The sequence below is a fragment of the Apiospora phragmitis genome (genome assembly GCF_038363925.1).
Source record: "Apiospora phragmitis strain CBS 135458 chromosome Unknown utg000008l:1.0-3514335.0:1.0-3519231.0, whole genome shotgun sequence".
Taxonomy (NCBI): Eukaryota; Fungi; Ascomycota; class Sordariomycetes; order Amphisphaeriales; family Apiosporaceae; genus Apiospora; species Apiospora phragmitis.
In genome coordinates, this window is record NW_027117407.1 from 2,026,423 (window position 1) to 2,045,251 (window position 18,829).

Below are 18,829 nucleotides of genomic sequence, written 5' to 3' on the forward strand. Positions count from 1 at the left end.
CTACATCCAAGTGTAAACTAATGTCCCCATAACAAAATTACGGTGATTTGAAAAAAAGCAAAAGAGAACATGGGATAAAATAGAACAAAATTCTTGGTCGAAAAATACATCGATCTATATTCGTCTGTAGAACCAAAGGAAAAAAGACGATACTTGTGCTCCTTGGATCGGACAAGAATCAACTTTCCCAAAACCCCATCTTCCTTGTGGCAGGCCTATATTCTAATTGTAAACCCATCTATTATTTCATGTAACTTCTCAAGTCTCTAATTCCACTTCCACCCTTAGATCCCCGCGTCGTCTTGTGCGACAGTGATGGCGCTGTTGTAAGACGCCCATGCATTGCAGTTGTTGTTCAACATATCCAGGTCGGTGACACTGGAAATCTCATTCTGGCGCTCAACGAACTGTAAGGCGAACCCTTGCTCGGCGTGCCAACCGATATGGCAGTGCATGATCCAGGCACCCGGGTTATCCGTCAGGAAGGCAATGACGAGATAACCCTGGGCCGGGAGCATGGCCGTGTCGCGGCGGGTCGGGTTGTCAAGGTTGTACTTCACACTGTCGTTGTAGGCGCCCGTACCCTGGGCCAGCACCATATAGTCGTGACCGTGCAGATGGATCGGGTGCGGGACCGGGAAGTTGGTCTCGATGACGGTGTATTCCCACTCGTTGGCCTTCTCGAGCTGGAAGACGGCCTCGGAAGATCCGAAGTTAGTCATTTGATTGCTAACCTGGAGGATCGTGGGGTTCGCCCAGTCCAGCTTGAGAGTCGTGCTGTTCAAGTACCACCGCCACAGCTTCTGGTCGTTCTGGTGGATGGATACGTTATGCAGCTGACTGTAAAGCTTGTTGCCCACGTTCTTGCTCAAGTGCGGCACCAGGCTCGAGGCCGGCATATCCAGGCAATTGTCAGGGTAGGTGTATGACGTGGTGGTAGGAGCCGCTGTTGACGAGCCGTAGCGCACAATACCCTTGATGTTGTCGGCGTTGGTATTCCTGGCACAGGCGGCCTGCGGCTTCGCCCGCATCCAGAAGTTCTGCGCCACGGAGGCCTGGTCCGCCTTGACAATAATATCGTATCGTTGTCCTGCAAGTTCTCGTATTAGAGTGGATGCAACTATGACAAAGAGGACATTGTGGAAACTTACCCATGCCGATACTTAGGACCGAAGTGTTGAAGGGTTTGATGGGCACGAGATCGTTCGCAATGACCTGCATCTCATGGTTGTCGATGGAAAACTTGAAATGTGTATCGACAGCCGCGTTGATCAGACGCACCCTGTACGATTTCCCGGCCTCGAACTGGGTGACAAACCGCTTGCCAGTGGTGCCAGCCGCCCCATCCGCCCCAAACGTGTTGGTGCCGTTGATAAGACCATTGTCCATAGACGGTTGGGAGCCGGTCTGCGAGGCGTCCCACATCGAGGCGACGGTGTCTTTGTTCCAGTCGAGGAGCGAGATGGTGCCGAGGTCTTCGTCATAATCTGCCGTGGCCGGCCCGTTGATGACGATACCACCAAAAGCGCCCTCGAACGCTTGCAGAGCATAATGCGAGTGGTACCACGACGTTCCGTATTGCACTGCCTTCCATTCATAGGTGTAGGAAGAGCCTGGCGGCGTCGGGCACTGTGTAATCGAGACGACACCGTCGTGGGAGTTTGTGAAGTTCTGACGGATACCGTGGAAATGAATGCTTGTACCGTTCGTCGAGTTGGTAAGCTTATTAGCAACGTGAATCCTAACCGTATCACCTATTGATGTCCATGTTAGCTATCTGATATTCTCAGGTAGGAATTTTACCCTCCCGACCTACCCCAGTCCGCATAAAGCGTCGGCCCAGGCACAGTTCCGTTGATGACCTGGGTATATCTTGGCCGGCCGTCAGGAGCAAGTATTGGGTCTGTCAACTCGAGCCAGTACTCTCGCGTCACGCCGGTATCGGGAGCGACATTTGTGTAGTCTGTGTTAATGTCGAGATCGCACCACTGCGAGCGGGTACTAGCAGTATTGCCCTTGCAAGCAGATCGAGCGGAAAACTGGTTGTTACCAGTCTTCGGAGTCGAGAGTGAAGGCGTGATCAACGCCAACACTGGTAAGAGCGACAAAGCTGCGGAATGCATCTTGAAATGTCGAGTTGAGCCGAAGCGAGAGATGTTGATGCTATAGTGGTGTGGAGTCGAACAAAAAAATGCTTTGAGTGTGGTTATGGAGATCCTCATATATAGAGATCGCCAATGTGATAAGGATGACGAGGTGGAAACTGTTCCATTCCCCTTTCCAGTCCCAAACCCTGACACGGAGGCGCCCAAAATGCTTTCCGTTCATCATTCATCCTTGCCTTCTGCTTCAAGGTTGTGGGATCGGTGAATCGGCCTCGCTATCTGTGATTTGTCACGACATCCCCAAAGTGGCAGTCCTGGGGTACTATTGCTCTGGGGGTAGAAGGGAGAAACTTCCCGAATTCCCAGGCCGGCATGATAGCACATGCGAATACCGCGATTGTATGCATCCCTGTATCCAGGGATTGGTGATACCAGTAGATGCAGATGTAATGGCTTGCTAGAAACCAGCCGCTGATGGGATGTAAGGTAAAAGAAGAGGAAGAATAGACACCAAGACGTCATCATGGTCTGGACCTTGCTAGTTCCCGGAACTCGCCACACGTATGCAGGCTTTTTTGGACATCGTGGGATCATCCATTTTGAGCTTCATACCGAGGGCATATCCCGGAGATCTGGAAAAGAAGGAGAAAGGGCCGTTGGATTACCAGCGATTGTACATAACGGAGGATTCGCAGCCCAGGGTAGCGCGGTCACCGAGAGGCTAAATCGAGTTCGCTGGATGCAACTTTAAACGCATCGCCTTTCTAACTTCTATCAAAGTGAAGGAGGCGTAGGATTCTGCCATGTGACCAGCCCTTGGGATTGGAGCCAAAAACGTTTATTTTTGGTGACAGCGCAGGAGCGAACTTCTATCCGGATCGGACGGGACTTTGATGTCGTTGTCTCTCCTCAGTCGCCTACCCGTCTCTTGCATCACATGCCCCTAGGCGCCTCACCCTAGAGCCTTGTCAGCCACCTACCCTGCCCACTCATTTCGAGTGGTGATGCTGTTGACGCAGAAGACCCCTCCAGGGCCGTTGGCCACGCACTATTGTGTTTACACACGCAGAATCGACTTAGTAAGGATACCCATTGCCCCTCGATCTGAATAGCCATGATCGTCTAATGCACGAAATCAGGGTCCACGGCCCCTAATCAACCGAAAGTCGGGTGGCGACGGCTTCTTTGTCACCGTTGCCGCGAGCAAATCGTCCCAGTCCAGTCCATCGGAAGACGCGGCACTCTGAACTGGTGTTCTAGCACGTACAGATCGTGCCAACGCGGCAAGAATCGACGGCATCGAACGTCTTGGCGACAAACTAGAGATTGTCAATGACTATTAGTTTGGTAATCCATCTTCGAGCCGTCCCGGTGTGCTACTTACAGGGTATCTTTTCTCCTACCTGCATGGTGTTGTGAGTATATTACATAAAATACTCAGTTTCACTTACTTATACTGCGTGTCTTTGCTGCAAGAGGGTCTGACATCGGCCTCGTGACACTTTCTTACAGGCACCTTGCTGTTGACTGTCATGGCCTGGTAACAGCAGGGTCATACAATACCATCACAGACAAGGTGTGGCTGTTTAGGATGCCAATATGCAGCGCCGGTGGTAGAGGCCTTTTCCGGAGACAGCGGAGGTTGAAAGTTCGGGGTTGTTCGGGCTCTCCAACCGGCGGCTACGGAGCAGTTGCATGACTCGTGTAAACATCCTCCGCACTTCTTGACGTTTTCAGGTGTACAAGTCGCTACTAAACAACCCGAGCCTACCACTACACATATGAAAGGCGTAAAGGCTTATTGGCCACTTGCGATATAGCTTGAACACCGAGCCCCAACCCCCACCCCCACGCGGCAACCCCGCAGCTCCTCCCCCAAGTGCTTTGTGTTGGGGTATGTGGTGTGTTACCCGACGGCATCTTCCTACAGTAGCTCACAGTCAACACAACATCTCGAAGTTTGCCCAAGACCTGCCAGATTCATTGACTGATAGACTAAGTCATGGATTCTCACAGCAAGCCTTCGTCGTCCGCGGTTGATCCCAAGTCGGATCCCCAATACATCAAGTTCAACTGTCTGCCTCCCGGTGGCCCGTTGAATCGGTGGTCACATACCTTGACCAGAGAACATGACTTTCCGGGTGCACAGGTATTTGGCGTTACTTCCCGTTTCTTCTTAGCTCCCCTTGATCCCAGCCAACAGGCGTTGTCGAGAAAAACGACTGGCTGGGTGTAAGACTATTGGCTTAGTCACTTCCCAATTTCCAGAATGCTGATGCCTCTTTCTCTTCCTATTCTAGGCGATGCTCTACGGAGCCGGTGTGGCCAACGAGGAGATGATGAAGAATGCCCCTCATGTAGGCGTGGCCACCATCTGGTGGGAGGGCAACCCTGCAAGTAAGACTTCCGACACGATCAGGTTTACAGAATTTCCCCCAAGTTCGACAAGACTAATCACGGCGCTCTCCTTCTAGCACCCATCGTAAGTATTGGGAAATCCTATGGCTGATTGAGGCAAAGAATCTGTCTCGCTGACTCTGCCTTCTCAGTCTTGGAGTTCGGCAAGATCGTCAAAAGGTCGCTCGAGAACCGGAACATGCTGGCATGGCAGTACAATGCCGTTGGTGTATCCGATGCCATCACGATGGGCGGGGAAGGTAAGTCGGCCTGAGTCTCTGGTCAAATAACTCACGTACACGGGTTACTGATAGATGGCTGACTTTGGTAGGCATGAGGTATTCGCTGCAGTCACGAGACCTCATAGCGGACAGCATCGAAACCGTGACGTGCGCTCAGCACCATGACGCCAATATATCGATCCCGGGTTGCGACAAGAACATGCCTGGTGTTGTCAGTAAGTATTGGAATCTGCCCCAGCGCGGCCTTTGCTACCAATGCTGAAACGTAACACAAAGTGGCTGCTGCTCGCCACAACAGACCCTTCATCATGATTTATGGGGGTACAATCCGCAAGGGGCACTCCAGTCTTCTAGAGAAGGAGATCAATGTATCGACCTGCTATGAGGCGACGGGTGCCTATGCGTACGGGCGCCTGGAAGCGAAGTCAAGCCCAGGAACCGCAGGCCGATCCCCGAGCGACGTGATGACCGACATCGAACGGCATGCTTGCCCCGGTGCAGGCGCATGCGGCGGAATGTACACAGCAAACACCATGGCGACGGCTATTGAAGCCATGGGATTGACGCTGCCGGGCTCGTCGTCCTACCCCGCGCTGTCACCCGAGAAGGCACGAGAGTGCGAGCGCGCAGCTGAGGTGATCAAGACTACCATGGCAAAAGACATCCGCCCGCGTGATCTGATCACCAGGGAGTCCTTCGAGAACGCACTTGTGGTCACCATGATACTTGGCGGGTCTACCAACGGCGTCTTGCATTTCCTGGCCATCGCAAACACAGCCGAAGTCCCATTAACGCTGGAAGATATCCAGAGGGTCAGCGACAAGACGCCTTTCCTGGCCGATCTTGCGCCGAGTGGTAAATACTACATGGAGGATCTTTACAAAATCGGAGGTACCCCGTCGGTGCTGAAGATGCTCATTGCTGCCGGCCTTGTCAACGGAAACATCCCGACTGTCACGGGTCGGACCTTGGGTGAAAACGTAGCGGATTGGCCAAGTTTGGCCCCTGACCAGAAAATCATCAGGCCTCTGAACGATCCGATCAAGCAGTCTGGTCACATCCGGATCCTCCGTGGCAACATGGCACCAGAGGGGGCCGTGGCGAAAATCACGGGCAAAGAAGGCCTGACGTTTACTGGGAAGGTGCGTGTTTTCAATAAAGAGCAGGAACTCAATGAGGCCTTGTCACATGGACAGATCCCTCGTGATGAAAACCTGGTGTTGATTGTGCGATACGAAGGGCCCCGAGGCGGGCCTGGCATGCCGGAACAACTGACGGCATCGGCAGCCATCATGGGCGCTGGGTTGAAGAATCTCGCACTAGTGACGGACGGCCGGTACAGTGGTGCATCCCACGGTTTCATCGTGGGTCATGTCACTCCGGAAGCGGCGCGCGGTGGCCCTATTGCCTTGGTACAGAATGGTGATACCATTACGATTGATGCGATCAAGAACCGTATTGACACCGTGGATGTGAGTGACGAGCAGCTAGCGGAGAGGAGAAGAGCGTGGAAGCCACCGGTTCCGCATGTGCGACGAGGGGCTCTGGCCAAGTATGCAAGGCTGGTTGGCGATGCCAGCCATGGGGCTGTTACGGATCAGTGGGAAGACGACGTCGCAGTTCCAAAGTAATGAGTCGCGGACAAGACCAGTAGCAGTACACAGCGAGCGGAGGCCCGCCCGTATTCAATGACACATTTTCTCGAAAAGTGATACTGATCCGCGGAATCTTTGAGACCGATTAATAGGGAGATCAGATAATGTCGTCCAACAATGAAGCCGAAGCCATCTCGGATGGAGATAACCTTCTGGATGGGATGATAATTGAAAGTTGCAGGAGGTGGTGATCAGGCGAAGGTTAAACGTTTAACTCCACCTGCCTCGATGGCCTGAATCGAACACTGGTGAGCATCTCGTTCTGATTGAAGTAACATTGTCGCCATGGTCAGCAGCAGGCACATTCCAGCGAAATAAGTGCATCTTCTCTCCCAAGTACAAGTAGTAACACAAGTCTGGCATCATGGCCACAAAATGCGAGAGACGACTGATCTAGTAGTATGGATCGATGTTGCGGAGCTCAACTTGTGTAGTACAGTAATAATAGAGGGGGACCAAGATCTTCTCGGGGAATGAAGGTGATTTTCGCCAAACAAGGCCTGCACGGACACTACTGCCAAAGTTTGGGAGGCCCTAGTCTCTGATCCAGCGAAGACCCCTGGAAGCTGGAGAGAGCTGGGCGGCCTGGGCCTGTTTTTTTCTCTTGTCTCCACTGCTTTCCTGATCTAGGCCCAAGCATGGAGTGCGAAGCATGCAAAGCCCGCCGAGTCCTGCCCACTCCTTTTTCCCATGCACCCATGGCAACCAGAATGGGCGAGAGAGCGCCCTGATTCCTGATTCGATCTGGCCCGGATTCTGTCTCGTACTGGTTGGCACCACTGCACCTTGGCTCCATCACCAGCCCAGTCTGCCTGCCAACCTCCTCCATCAACACACACTGGGAATACTTGGCTGCTAGGTTGGTCGGCATTTCGCTCGCTTGGCCTTTCAACACTCTCCTCCTATGCACGAACTGGCATAGTTGATCAACGACCGACTTTCCCATCCGTCACTCGCTTCGCCGCCGGCCACTACCACCACGTGCGCGTCTCGCCCCATTCGAGCCGACGACACACAGCCCGATATAATTATTATCGCGATTTTATCGTCCACTGCATTCGTTCGTCCCTTCTTGCCGGCACCCCATCATTTGGCCGGAGCATCACTGGATATAACCAAACCCTTCGGCGAGCCCTGACCACTGGCCTCCCGCCGCCCGCGCGCCCATTTCTTCGCACCTCAAGGAAACATGGGTGGCTTCGGGGACTTCACCACCCTCTGCGAGACGGCGCCGCTGCCGCTATGCGCCTCCGTCGGGCCCATCCGGGCCGTCTCGAGCGGCGTCGGCATCGAGCCGGACTGCTACGCCCGCAACATTGAGCTGGCCAACACCATCATCTTCGAGGGCGCCTCGAGCTTCATGCACATCCTCTCCCTGGCCATGACCATCATCATGATCCTGCACATCCGCGGCAAGTTCACCGCCGTCGGCCGCAAGGAGATCCTCGCCTTCTTCTACTTCTACATGCTGCTCAGCTTCTTCTCCCTCATCGTCGACGCCGGCGTCGTGCCGCCCGGCTCCGACCCCTACCCCTACTTCGTCTCCATCCAGGCCGGCCTCACCTCGTCGCTCGTGACCTGCCTGCTCATCAACGGCTTCGTCGGCTTCCAGCTCTACGAGGATGGCACGCCCCTGTCCGTCTGGCTCTTGCGCCTCTGCTCCATCGCCGCCTTTGCCATCTCCTTCCTCGTCTCCCTGGCGACCTTCAAGTCGTGGGCTGGCCTGGGCCCCATCAACACGGTCGGACTCTTCACCGTCTTGTACCTCCTCAACGCCATCCAGCTGGTCGTCTACGTTGTTATGCAGGTCATGCTGGTCTCCCGCACCTGCAAGACCGCTGGCCGCTCGGTGACATCGCCTTCGGCGTCTTCTTCTTCGTCGTCGGCCAGGTGCTCCTCTACGCGTTCAGCTCGACCATCTGCAACGCGACCTCCCATTATCTGGATGGTCTGTTTTTCGCCACAATCTGTAACTTGCTAGCCGTTATGATGGTCTACAAGGTATGTGAACCCGCTCCTCGGTGGCCGACGTGGCGCCCTACGTATATACTGACATGGTTTCGTTTAGTACTGGGATTCCATCACGAAGGAAGATCTAGAGTTCTCCGTGGGAATGCGAATGAACAACTGGGAGGTCAAGGATCTCCTTCCCGAAGAGGATCGCCGAACGACCATGTACATGGACGACCCAAGCCCCTACGCACAGTCGAGCGCCTACGATCGTGGATACTCGCCTTCGAATGGCAACCGTATGTCGCGATACTAGTCGGCCGACGTGTCGAAGATGCTGGCGGCATGAGGAGAGTACTTACGAAGAGTAGTATATGGATTCATGAAGCGGAACACTTTGGAAAAGGGGAGAGGGCGCGAAGGCTTATCACATTGGAATTCCCTGGGTAATATCATCAGGGTACATCCTGTCATGCATTGGCGAGGGGTTTATGGCGTTTTTTCTTACTTATACTGAATGATTAATTCAACTAGTTTTAGAGCAGCGGCTTGGGTAAGGTATATCCAGGCGGTGGTATGATAAACATTTAATGATTGAAAATCATGACTTCACTCGTCGTCTATCAAGTCGTTTCTTCGTCTAGTGATTCCTGCTGCTCACCGCCGCCGAAGAGTCTGGTCCCAAAGCTGCAGCAATACTACAGTCGCTAGACTTGGATGCCGAAGCATTACCTGTAGTACCTAGCCAGGCATGGAGCCTTAAGGCAAACCTCCGAGACAACTTTGTGCCGTCACAACATCGATGGAATCGTGGAGCATTGTAGCATGCTTCCGCGTCTATTACCGACGAAGGGATCGATGGTGACATTGTCTGTCTGGCAAGCTTTAATGTGGGCAACTGCCCATCAAGTGTAGGCTGAGAATGGGGTGGCGTCTCTAGAATCCTGGCAGCAGCATCTGACAAGGGGCTGCTTCGAGCGGATAAAGCATGCCGGTCTGCTGGTGCAGCTCATTGGCTATCTGGGAAGTGGAAGTTGGTCGTCGCCGCAATAAGGGTGACTTCCTTAGTCCGCTTCGTCGTCCCCGAAGCTCAGCTTAATCTTCTTGGCCTTCTTCTTGCCTCCACCAGATGGCTTCGGGTTCATTGTCGGTGCCGTCACCGCCGTCGTCTTTTTCTCCTGCTTCTTCTTGTCGCCGCTAATGCCACCACCGCCGGTGATGGCCTTGGCCGCCTTGACTGCTTTGGCAACCTCGCGCTCGTCCTTTTCGTCGTCGTCCGCGCCTATCACCCGACCCACCTTGCGTTTCTTGGAGGCGCCTATGGTGGCCGCCGCCGTTTCCTTTGCGCTGTTCTCCTCCCCCTCCCCCTCCTCTGCTGCTGCGCCTTCTTCTCCCTTGTCGCCCGGCGTCTTCTTCGTTTTTTCTTTGGCAGCGTCGCCGTCGTCGTCGTCACCATCACCCGGCAGCTCGCCCGCCTTCATGTCCACGACATTGCCGGCCTCGTCGAGCACCAGCGGCGCGTCCTCGGCCTCCTCGCTGGCCGTCCGCACGCGCGCGGTCCGCCGGCGCGCCGCGAGGATGGGGTCGGGCCCGCCGTCGGGGGCTTGGTGGCCGCGCAGGCGCGCGAGGAAGGGCGGCAGGGTCTGGTCGTAGCTGAGGTTCTTGGCCGTGATCTTGTCGGACATGTTGTCGGTCGGGCGGGTGGGTGGGTGAGTGTGACTTTGCTGCAGAATGGAACAAAATACGCTACTCGTGACACAGCTCCCACATTTGTGATGACCTAGGATTATGTGTGTGTGCGCGCGTGTCGTGAACAATAATTGCACCATAAAAGTATTGACTTGGTAAAGATTGGTTCGGGATGTTTGGTCAGTGGGAAGTTGCCAATGCCCCGGAGCGTGGGGCCGTCCCTAGGAGCTTGCGATTCCCTGTCGTTCCGGTCCGGGGATGTTTGTCCAACAACAGACCTACGTATCATCATAACGCCTAATTTGCCGTAGTAAATTAAAACATTTCATTAACTGACAGGCTATCGTGGGCATAAAACATTATCTCCTCTTACTTCATATACCAAACCTTTAATTGTTCCCCCAAAACACATATAAAGCAAGGAAATATCCACGATTTGACCTGTTAGGCTTGACAATAATTCCACACTTCGATCCCTTTCTTCCCACCCTACGAGTTCTCTTCGGCCAAAGCCTCAGCTCTGGACCTACTGTTTGGGTCCAAGTAAGGTATCTCAGCAATTCCGACAACGCGATGACCAAAACGGTCACCAAGATTATCGTAGTCGAACGTGGCGCTGTGGAATACGCTACGGTTGTCCCAGATAGCTGAGAAGTAGAGCGACTTAGATCAGCCATGCTTGTCCCAAACCAATCGCGAACTCCGGGTCTGTGGAACCAACTACACACTTTGCTTTCTTTCTTACTTACCTAGATCGTTCTGGTTGCGCCACTTGAAGCGGACCTGCAAGTCGTGATTCTCGAGGATCCCCGTGCGGAACTTGCGGAACAGCTCGTCCGACTCGGACTCGGTCAGCTCGTTGATGGCCTTGGGGAACGGGCCCAGGGCGTAGATGCTCTTCCAGCCCGTGACCGGGTTGGTGCGGACGACGGGGTGGACGGCCTCGAGTGCGCCGCCGACGTTATTGGGGCTGCCGCGGGGCGCCGTGTAGAGGTGGACGCGGTCCGGGTGGTTCGCGGCCGCTCGCAGGAACCCGTCGCCGACGAAGCGCGCCGTCAGCCTCTCGAAGAACCGCTGGTAGGGCTTCGAGAAGCGGTCGTACAGCTCGTAGCCCGAGGCCCAGAGAGTATCGCCGCCCGTCGAGGGCAGTTGCGTCAGCCGCAGCGACGTGTAGTCGGGCGGGTTCGGCTCGAACTGGACATCCGAGTGCCAGAGCGCCGAGTCGTAGCGACGTTCCTTGGTCTACTGGAACCTGAAGATGGACTTGCGCGCCTGCGAGCTGATGGTGCTGATCTCGGCGTCCTGTACGCCGAACTCGGATTTGTTGTTCAGAACCGGGTGGATGTGCAGCGTCGAGGTTGACGGCTTGCCTGTGAGCTGGCCGAGGCGCTGGATGAAGTTCTTCTGGAGCTCATCCGTAAGGTTGTTCTGGGCGCGGAAGAAGACCACACCACGCCTGGAGACTGGGTTTGAGTTTGTGAGTCTTAGCTCTGCAGCCATATCGAAGATATAATGGAGCCTCACTGGTGACAGCTAGGTCCCGAAGCAGCTCATCCGCATTGGTGGCGCTCAACAGGTCGTCAACGATATTCACATCGAGATACTCTCTCTCCGATCACCGGGGTGGTCTCCTCATAGGCAAACTTGCCCAAAGCTCCGCTTAGTTGTAGAGGCTTGGGGTACGTTATCGCACTCTCTGTAGTTACTTTCCTTTTGGGGTTGGAATGCAGAGAGGGAATGGGAAGGTCAGATAGAGCGCTAGGAGCCATGTTGAAATCTCTGATTGATGTCCATCCGTTTTGAAAAGCGAACCTGTTGTTATTTATACAGTTACATGTTACCAACCCAGGTTGTCTATATACTATCTACGAACCCCCAAGTTGCATGAGGACGCGGGGAAGCTGATCACGCCATTGCGTATTCGCTCAAGTATGCGAGCAGCACGCAGTGGTACAGATAGTGCATCTTTCGAATCCTTCTCTCTTTGATTGGTAATTTTGGCTGTTCTTGATACGTGTTATTGGTGCCCGTCCTGAAAATCAAGAGTACGTATTGGAGGACTTGGGGAACCTGCAGCACAGAGGACCAGGGAGTGGCGGACGACACCGAGATGCGGACGCGGTAGCTGATCACTCCGCAGTTTATGGCTTACTTATTATTTGATACTGCATGCCAACTTCAATGTTGTTACCGACTTCTTAGGCTGCTCGTATTGCACCCTTTTGCCGGCGTTGGCTTTGAGAGCGTTGCCTAGAGGTCCGTCATACAGCGGCTGCAAATTTCATAGCTGAGTGACATGTCGATATAAGAGAGATAGAAAGAGATCATATAGTTCCATAAGGAAGGTAGCGACTGTGAATTTGGAAGTCATATGAGACAAGTTGCGTATGGGTAGTAGATCTGCGATAGGAGTCGTGGCCCCGTAAACACTTTTGTATAATTGCACTCTGAAAGAAACGAGGGAAAAAGATTGCCAGGGTGCTTGCAAATGCGAAACAATTAATTGCAACACACTCATGCCAATTTGGATGTGAGCTAAACGTTGGGCGTGGGACAGAAGAAGGGCGAGAATGAGAAAGAAGAGAAAAAGGACAAAAAAGATGTAACCTAGCATCTCTTGGTTTCCGATCCAAGGACCTCCGGGTTATGAGCCCGGCGCGCTTCCCCTGCGCCAAGATGCTTTTATTGGTTAATGACAAAATTTCAGTTTATTGGGCTACTTGTTATGCTCTCAGTTACACCACATCAATAGCTGTGGCGAGTGCAGCATAGCTAGCTCCAGCTGCCCCATCGCTTTATACTTTCAGGGGCTTGCAATTCGAAAGGGAGAGTTGTCAGAATTGACCCAAGATCATTCACGAGACTTTGAACATTGACAGTAGCATGAAATAGTATATATCATTTTGAGTCAATAGTTTAGAAATTGACTGTAGAACAGGCTCGCTATCTATGCTCATTTGCTTCTTTTACCGAATCAGAGAGCCTGTGACAACCAACGCATCGAGGCGGATTGACCTGGTCACCGCTGCAAACCCATATAGCATCTACAATACTTGACCCCAGGTTCCAGTCAACTAAATTATGAATTGTTCACATCTTAGGTATGTATAAGTTCTCTGTAAATTCTGATTGTAGCAAATAACTTAGAGTGTCGCTACAAGAACAGAGGAGCGCCTGCTACACTAATGAGCCTTTCTGGAAAGAAGTTTGTTCAATAAAAATGAAGAACCCACGCGCTCCAGAGCAAGTAAGAGTATATCCCAAGGTCAGGCTTTACGTACCATAAGAAAATGCCTCGGAATTTCAGGAAGAATTTTTCAGTGAAGGAAAAGGCCACAAAGCCTCGCGTCAATCGACTTAGCTTCATGGCCAGAGAGGCGATCTCCCATTTCACTTGACGCATACCAGAGCCGCTCCTGTCGGGAAGACACAAGTACGATGCCGGAGTCGCGGGACCAGGGCAGCCGCCGGCCCTTCTTGGCAAATAAACCTCGAAGTCACTGCGCGAACGCAGTGTTGGTACGGAACCCCGTGACCACCAGCTCACTTCCCCCGGAAGGAACCGCATATGTCGACAACGCGGGCACGACCTCGGATAGGAAGGCAGTGCCCCTGATGAATGAATCGTCGGAAGACTTGCTAGCCACCACCCAACGTACGCAGCTACCTACAGGCGAGCCGAATCGCAACCGTTCCGGCTCTCGGTTCCCGGAAATAGGCCTCGACGACAAAGCCTCGCCGCAGGGGCATCGATACGCTGCATCCGTGCCAGTCTTTCTTCTACCGCAGCTGATGGGGAGCAATGCGACACTTATCGGCCATGAATCAGAGCTTCAGACGGCCATCTCATCTTTCCAAGACACATTGAAGAGTTTGAAGTTCACTCTGGCGAGCCCTGGTATGTCCTTCCAAGAGAAACAGAAGCTTCGCGTTCTCTGCTCCGCCAGCCAGCCAGCTCAGTTCCTCTTATTCGAATACGTGCACGGCACACCCGAGACCCCCGAGTCTTCTGGAAATCCTCAACTCTCGGACAAAGATGAGAGGCGTCTGACGGATGGAGTGTGCGCTGCGGTGACTGTCTAGTAGCGATCCTAGCAATTACACGAGAAATGAACCGAATAGACACCAAGAGAGCAGGGCATGAGATCAACTTCTGCCTGAGCCGGTGCGGCTACAGTTGCCCATTTGCTCAACGGAGGGAGGTAGCACAAGAATTGGACAACAGCCTCGAATGCGCCAAGGAGACCATTCGTGTACTAACTGCACCCCTGAGGGAGATACTTGCAAAGTATGGCGTGAAGGGCTCCGACCCGTTCGATTCCACTTGCCTAGTGACGCTGGCGTTGCCTGTGGCCAAAGAGAAACGTCAGCCTGAAGAAAGCCAGTCCGAGGAAAGTCAGCCAGAGGAAAGTCAGCCCGAGGAAAGCCAACCACCACCTGGTCTCATAGCACGCTGTATCAAGAATATCAAGGCTCTTGTGCATAATCTGGTCCTGCCTCTAGAATCGCAAGAGGGTTTGGAATACAAATCCTGTGTCGATCATAGCAAGGCGCCCCTCGAGGGGAGACAGGAATATAAGTCTCTCACGCATTGATATTCCACCTCCAAGTCGTGCCGTAAGGAAAAAGGAGCAATTGGACTACCACAAAAGAGCGGAGCAGAGCTACTTGGATTTGCAAGCAAAGCTTGACGAAGAGCAGTGGACCCGCCCGGGTGCTTCTGCGGACACTGGGCAGTTGCTATTGAACCGCAAAGTAGAGACCCGGGTCTTGCTTCATCGACACATGTAGCCTCAGCAGAGGAGCGATGGTGCTGTAGGGGTTGGCGAAGAGAACGTGGAGAAGTCGCGAGCCACAGTTGAGTAAAACCCGCAAGGCGGACAGGAGCAGGGAGTAGGAGCCATTGATGCCGGAAGGGAAACCCACCCTGTGGCTGTGGTGCCTTGTGACGAGGAGCATTCGAGGGATGGGGTGCATTTAGGATACATTGGGCGGCGCCGGCTAAATGGTCACATCAGTCAATGATCAAGTTGGCACATCAAAGCTCCCATTGCCTATGCCGCAGTTTGTGCTGGCCGTTCGCCTATTGCCATCAGTCAAATGAAAATGGTACTTAAGGGCGACTGGTAGTCGTGATCTTACCGTGGATCTGTAGCAAATATAGCCTGCAAAGAAATATACTGAATATCGGTGCCTCTGGAAGAAATGCCGGATGTGATGTATGGGTCCCTAACTACTTACCTATATCAGCATAACAGTCACCTCAGCATAGATCCTGTTACATAAAGTAGTTAACTTCGTAGTTGGACTTGGAAAACCCCACACTTAGTAACGGAAACGGTCTGTAGATTCAGTCTATTCATTTGAGGCAAAGCATCTATGATTCGCAAATGATTTCCTTTGCTCATGCTCGCGATAGTCGTTGATGAACTGTTGAATCGTGGCTCGCCACCTTCTACTCAATGCTTCAGAAGCTCGAACAAAGGCTTTGCGACGAAACGAAGACTCTCGATAATCCAGACCAAATCGATCCGAACTAGGACCATGATTAATGCATCCCTCTCTTGGCCAGCGTGCTAAATTCCGCAAAGCGATGCCTAACTCCAGCGCATGCAGCCATCCTTGATCCTCGGTCTCAACGCCATGCAAAGCAAATAGTATATGATCACAACGTGAAGTGTCATGAAGAGGTCGTCAAAGAGTACAAATGTGACGATAAGAGGCAGCATCATAGATAGATGCCGACCCAGGAGGGCTTGGTGCTGACGTCGGACGTACAGCCGTCAACAGCACAAAGAGTCTTCGTGGCTCTGTTCGGGTCTGGCTTGAAGCCAACCTTGTGCGGGAATTTGGACGTTGTAGTCTTGCGGTTCTTGTTGTCATAACATCTCTTGCAGTAGACCTATTCATGTGTTAGCTGCTTATCAGGCCGATTATTATGTGTAGGTAAGTACTTACGTGTCCACAGGCTTTGACAGCCCAGAAGTGGCATTGAGGATCCCTTCGAGTCTTTGCCTTCTTCGCGGGGCGGCCCATTCTCAGCAGTCTCGTCAGGGTCGTAGTTCAGCTCCTCCTCGCAGCTGGGACATATGAGAATTTCTTCACCACCAGTATCACGAGTGAAACCATCCTGGGCCTTCTGAGGAGGCTCGTGCTGGGGCTTGAGTGGCCCGGCTGGTCCAGGCCCAGGTCGAGGCTGGAACGGGTGATGTTCGTAGTTTAGATTAATATGGCCGAACCCGATGGGATCGGCGTTGAAGTTGCCGCCTTCGCCCATGACCATAACGTCGTCGTCAGCTGCCACATGGGCCGCACCACGATTGTTATTCGCTATATTGAAGAAACCAGCGAGAGGAACCCGGTTAAAAAAGTTGACCAAATGCTGCTGGACAGCCATTGCCGGTGCCATTGGCGCTGGCACTGGGGGAAGAGGAGGAGCTGCCGTCCACCGAGGTTGTTAGGTGTCGGAGTCCGGTTGTTCGCTATGCCGCCGTTGCCGTTGAGGAGTCGCTGGGCACGCTGGGCACGCTGGGCGTGGTGGTGGTGGTGATGGTGGTGATGGTGGTGGTGATGAGCGTTTCTCCGAGATGCTGACCGACCTCGCAGTTCACCAGCTGCTTGGGGTGTGCATTCTGTCCATCCTCCGAATCTGAACTCAACTCAATCACGGCTTGATTGCCAATATAGTTGCTATCACTGCGATTTAACCGTGGGGCATTGTCCCGATGTTGTGATTGTCTTCGCCTCGCGTTCTGAGATTGGTTGGACTGATCCTCTCCATCGTCGCCCGTCAAGTCAATCACTGCGGGTTCTGCCGGGTTGTTCCTGCCATTCGCAGCACCAACACTTCGACGCACTTCGACGCCCACTAGCTCGTCACGCTGAGGTCGCGCCTGTCTGCCCCGAAAAAACAGGTCCATCCTGGGTAATTGCTCGCCGAAGCCGGGTGCCTCCCAAACGTTGTGCCTCAGCTGTGGCAGCTCTTGAACCTCGTCGTAATCTTCGTAAAAGTCAATCACGGCCTGCAGATGGTCTAGGTTGCCGGAAGAACTGGAGGACTGGCGTGATCGATCTGGTGACGGGCTGAGATCGCTATTGCCCTCGTCAAAGAGGCTGTCGGGGACGTCGTCCGAGTCAGAAATTATGCCGATGTCGATGTGACGCTGGACCGGCTCGTGTTCCTCGTCGCTGACGAGGTCGACTGCTTGATAATAAGCGGGAGGGGGGTTCCAAGCGTCACCGGGGGCTTGCTCGGAATCGCGGTGCTGACGAACAAAAAGAGGCCCGTTGGGCATAAAAAAGTCGGCACCGTTGTCGGGTTCAGAGTCCGAGGCTGGTTGGGGAGAGTATGGCTCGCCGACCAGGTGATGGGATTCAACGTCGGTCTCGGAAAGAAAGTCGTCAATATCCTCAGGAACGTCTTCTGAGGCTTCGCCCTCGTCTTCTGTAATTGTACTGGCTGATGGCGATGCTCGATGATGCCACCAGTGCGAGAGGGCCGGTGCAATTCGATTACCAAAGTACAAGGCGTTTCCTTCACTTTCTGTACTGCCGAGGCTTTCAGTGTCGTCGTCGTCTTCGCTTGAGTCGATATCGTTAATGGTTGTTTCCGAGAGGGCGTCGGATGAATTAATGTCTGAATCGTCGGCTATTGTCGACGAAGCTTCTGGGGCCCTGAAATAAGGCGAAGGTGATGATACCGGAGAAAGCGAATCGGCCATAACTTTATTTGAGAGGTTTCCCAAGCCAAGCTGCTCATGCGCAAGGCACGGAGCTGCTTGCCTATTTGTGGGGGATTCTGGCTTCTGTGCTTGCCTCTGACTTTCTTTATTCACTCACTGGGGAAACACATTGTCAGCACCGAAGCACCAAGACCTCCACAGTAAACCAGTTTAGGTAGAATGTATGTATGGTAGGGTTTCTTGTCCAATTGGCCGGAACCAAGGAGCCTCGGACTTCGTGCCAATAGAAACTGTGCAATGAGAATCCTCACATCTAATTTGCATGTGTAGAGGGGCAATGGGGGCGACTTAAGGGTGGGCAACCATGAATCGGATTTAGCATACCCAGATGATGGGCCTAGAGAGAGCCGCTTCTGTTACAGCCTTGCTTGCGGTTGCATGGTGTCTTTGTGCATACAGCCTGACCTTTTGCACGCTGCGACGTGACGTCGCGGATTGGCGAGATGGTGACAAATGCGATGGAGTTGGTATAGCGGGAAATGAAGAGAGGGCGAGGCTGCCAGGGCACTGCTGTGGTGATGTTGTGACAGAAAGGAAAAGAAATCAGAGCGTATCGAGTTTTTGAGTGAGTTGTTGGTGTTTGATCTCGGATGACAACCTGGAAGTCGGGAACGGAAAGTACCTTCCTGTTCCTTCCCATCCCGTAGCCCTTCGCCTCCAGCCTGGCAGCTGCCCAGATCAATCCCCATGGCCAAAAGGATTGAGGTCACTTCATCGGTCGTTACACAGAAGGTGCCACATCCCGCTCACTGGTGGCGTACCTAAAATGCCCTAATTTATATCCGTAAACACCGATCGCCGACGCATCAAATATCGACGTGACCATCACTGTAGCATACTCGGCTGGTATTCGATGCTAATTCAGCATTTATCCCACGTTGAGCCCATACCAAGTGTATGTTCAAGGCGCTGGTGGACGTTTGTTTCAATGTACGGCTGATCGATAATATGTAACCTACTCCCTGCGTTTATTCGATCCAGCCTTCTCTCCTACGGCATGTCACTCGCTCTTAAGGCTTCAAGGCTTTGGTATCATTACCTAACATACT

The 18,829-nt window shown here is 53.2% G+C and overlaps 8 protein-coding genes across 8 annotated transcripts; 3 read left to right on the plus strand and 5 right to left on the minus strand.

The window, feature by feature from the left end:
- Positions 1-3,240: 3,240 nt before the first annotated feature.
- On the minus strand, positions 3,241-3,639 carry PG994_009048 (uncharacterized protein; the record flags this gene model as incomplete). Its single annotated transcript, XM_066860457.1, is given in 3 exon segments — positions 3,241-3,353; positions 3,373-3,424; positions 3,616-3,639. 3 exon segments carry the CDS (start codon positions 3,637-3,639, stop codon positions 3,241-3,243), a joined length of 189 nt encoding a protein of 62 aa, XP_066714046.1.
- Positions 3,640-4,107: 468 nt separating this feature from the next.
- Positions 4,108-6,375, plus strand: PG994_009049 (dihydroxy-acid dehydratase; the record flags this gene model as incomplete). Its single annotated transcript, XM_066860458.1, has 5 exons — positions 4,108-4,254; positions 4,406-4,502; positions 4,655-4,762; positions 4,834-4,959; positions 5,021-6,375. 5 exons carry the CDS (start codon positions 4,108-4,110, stop codon positions 6,373-6,375), a joined length of 1,833 nt encoding a protein of 610 aa, XP_066714047.1.
- A 1,213-nt stretch (positions 6,376-7,588) lies between these two features.
- On the plus strand, positions 7,589-8,665 carry PG994_009050 (chitin synthase export chaperone; the record flags this gene model as incomplete). The annotated part of the gene is made up of 3 exons (XM_066860459.1): positions 7,589-8,289; positions 8,310-8,400; positions 8,468-8,665. 3 exons carry the CDS (start codon positions 7,589-7,591, stop codon positions 8,663-8,665), a joined length of 990 nt encoding a protein of 329 aa, XP_066714048.1.
- A 748-nt stretch (positions 8,666-9,413) lies between these two features.
- On the minus strand, positions 9,414-10,034 carry PG994_009051 (uncharacterized protein; the record flags this gene model as incomplete). Its single annotated transcript, XM_066860460.1, has 1 exon — positions 9,414-10,034. One exon carries the CDS (start codon positions 10,032-10,034, stop codon positions 9,414-9,416), a length of 621 nt encoding a protein of 206 aa, XP_066714049.1.
- A 493-nt stretch (positions 10,035-10,527) lies between these two features.
- PG994_009052 (Alpha-ketoglutarate-dependent taurine dioxygenase) lies at positions 10,528-11,807 on the minus strand (the record flags this gene model as incomplete). The annotated part of the gene is made up of 4 exons (XM_066860461.1): positions 10,528-10,685; positions 10,788-11,280; positions 11,347-11,561; positions 11,624-11,807. 4 exons carry the CDS (start codon positions 11,805-11,807, stop codon positions 10,528-10,530), a joined length of 1,050 nt encoding a protein of 349 aa, XP_066714050.1.
- Positions 11,808-13,476: 1,669 nt separating this feature from the next.
- PG994_009053 (uncharacterized protein) lies at positions 13,477-14,121 on the plus strand (the record flags this gene model as incomplete). The annotated part of the gene is made up of 1 exon (XM_066860462.1): positions 13,477-14,121. The coding sequence occupies one exon, from the start codon at positions 13,477-13,479 to the stop codon at positions 14,119-14,121; it is 645 nt and encodes a 214-aa protein (XP_066714051.1).
- Positions 14,122-15,766: 1,645 nt separating this feature from the next.
- PG994_009054 (uncharacterized protein) lies at positions 15,767-16,435 on the minus strand (the record flags this gene model as incomplete). Its single annotated transcript, XM_066860463.1, has 2 exons — positions 15,767-15,926; positions 16,005-16,435. The coding sequence occupies 2 exons, from the start codon at positions 16,433-16,435 to the stop codon at positions 15,767-15,769; spliced, it is 591 nt and encodes a 196-aa protein (XP_066714052.1).
- Positions 16,436-16,520: 85 nt separating this feature from the next.
- PG994_009055 (uncharacterized protein) lies at positions 16,521-17,759 on the minus strand (the record flags this gene model as incomplete). The annotated part of the gene is made up of 1 exon (XM_066860464.1): positions 16,521-17,759. One exon carries the CDS (start codon positions 17,757-17,759, stop codon positions 16,521-16,523), a length of 1,239 nt encoding a protein of 412 aa, XP_066714053.1.
- Positions 17,760-18,829: the final 1,070 nt, after the last annotated feature.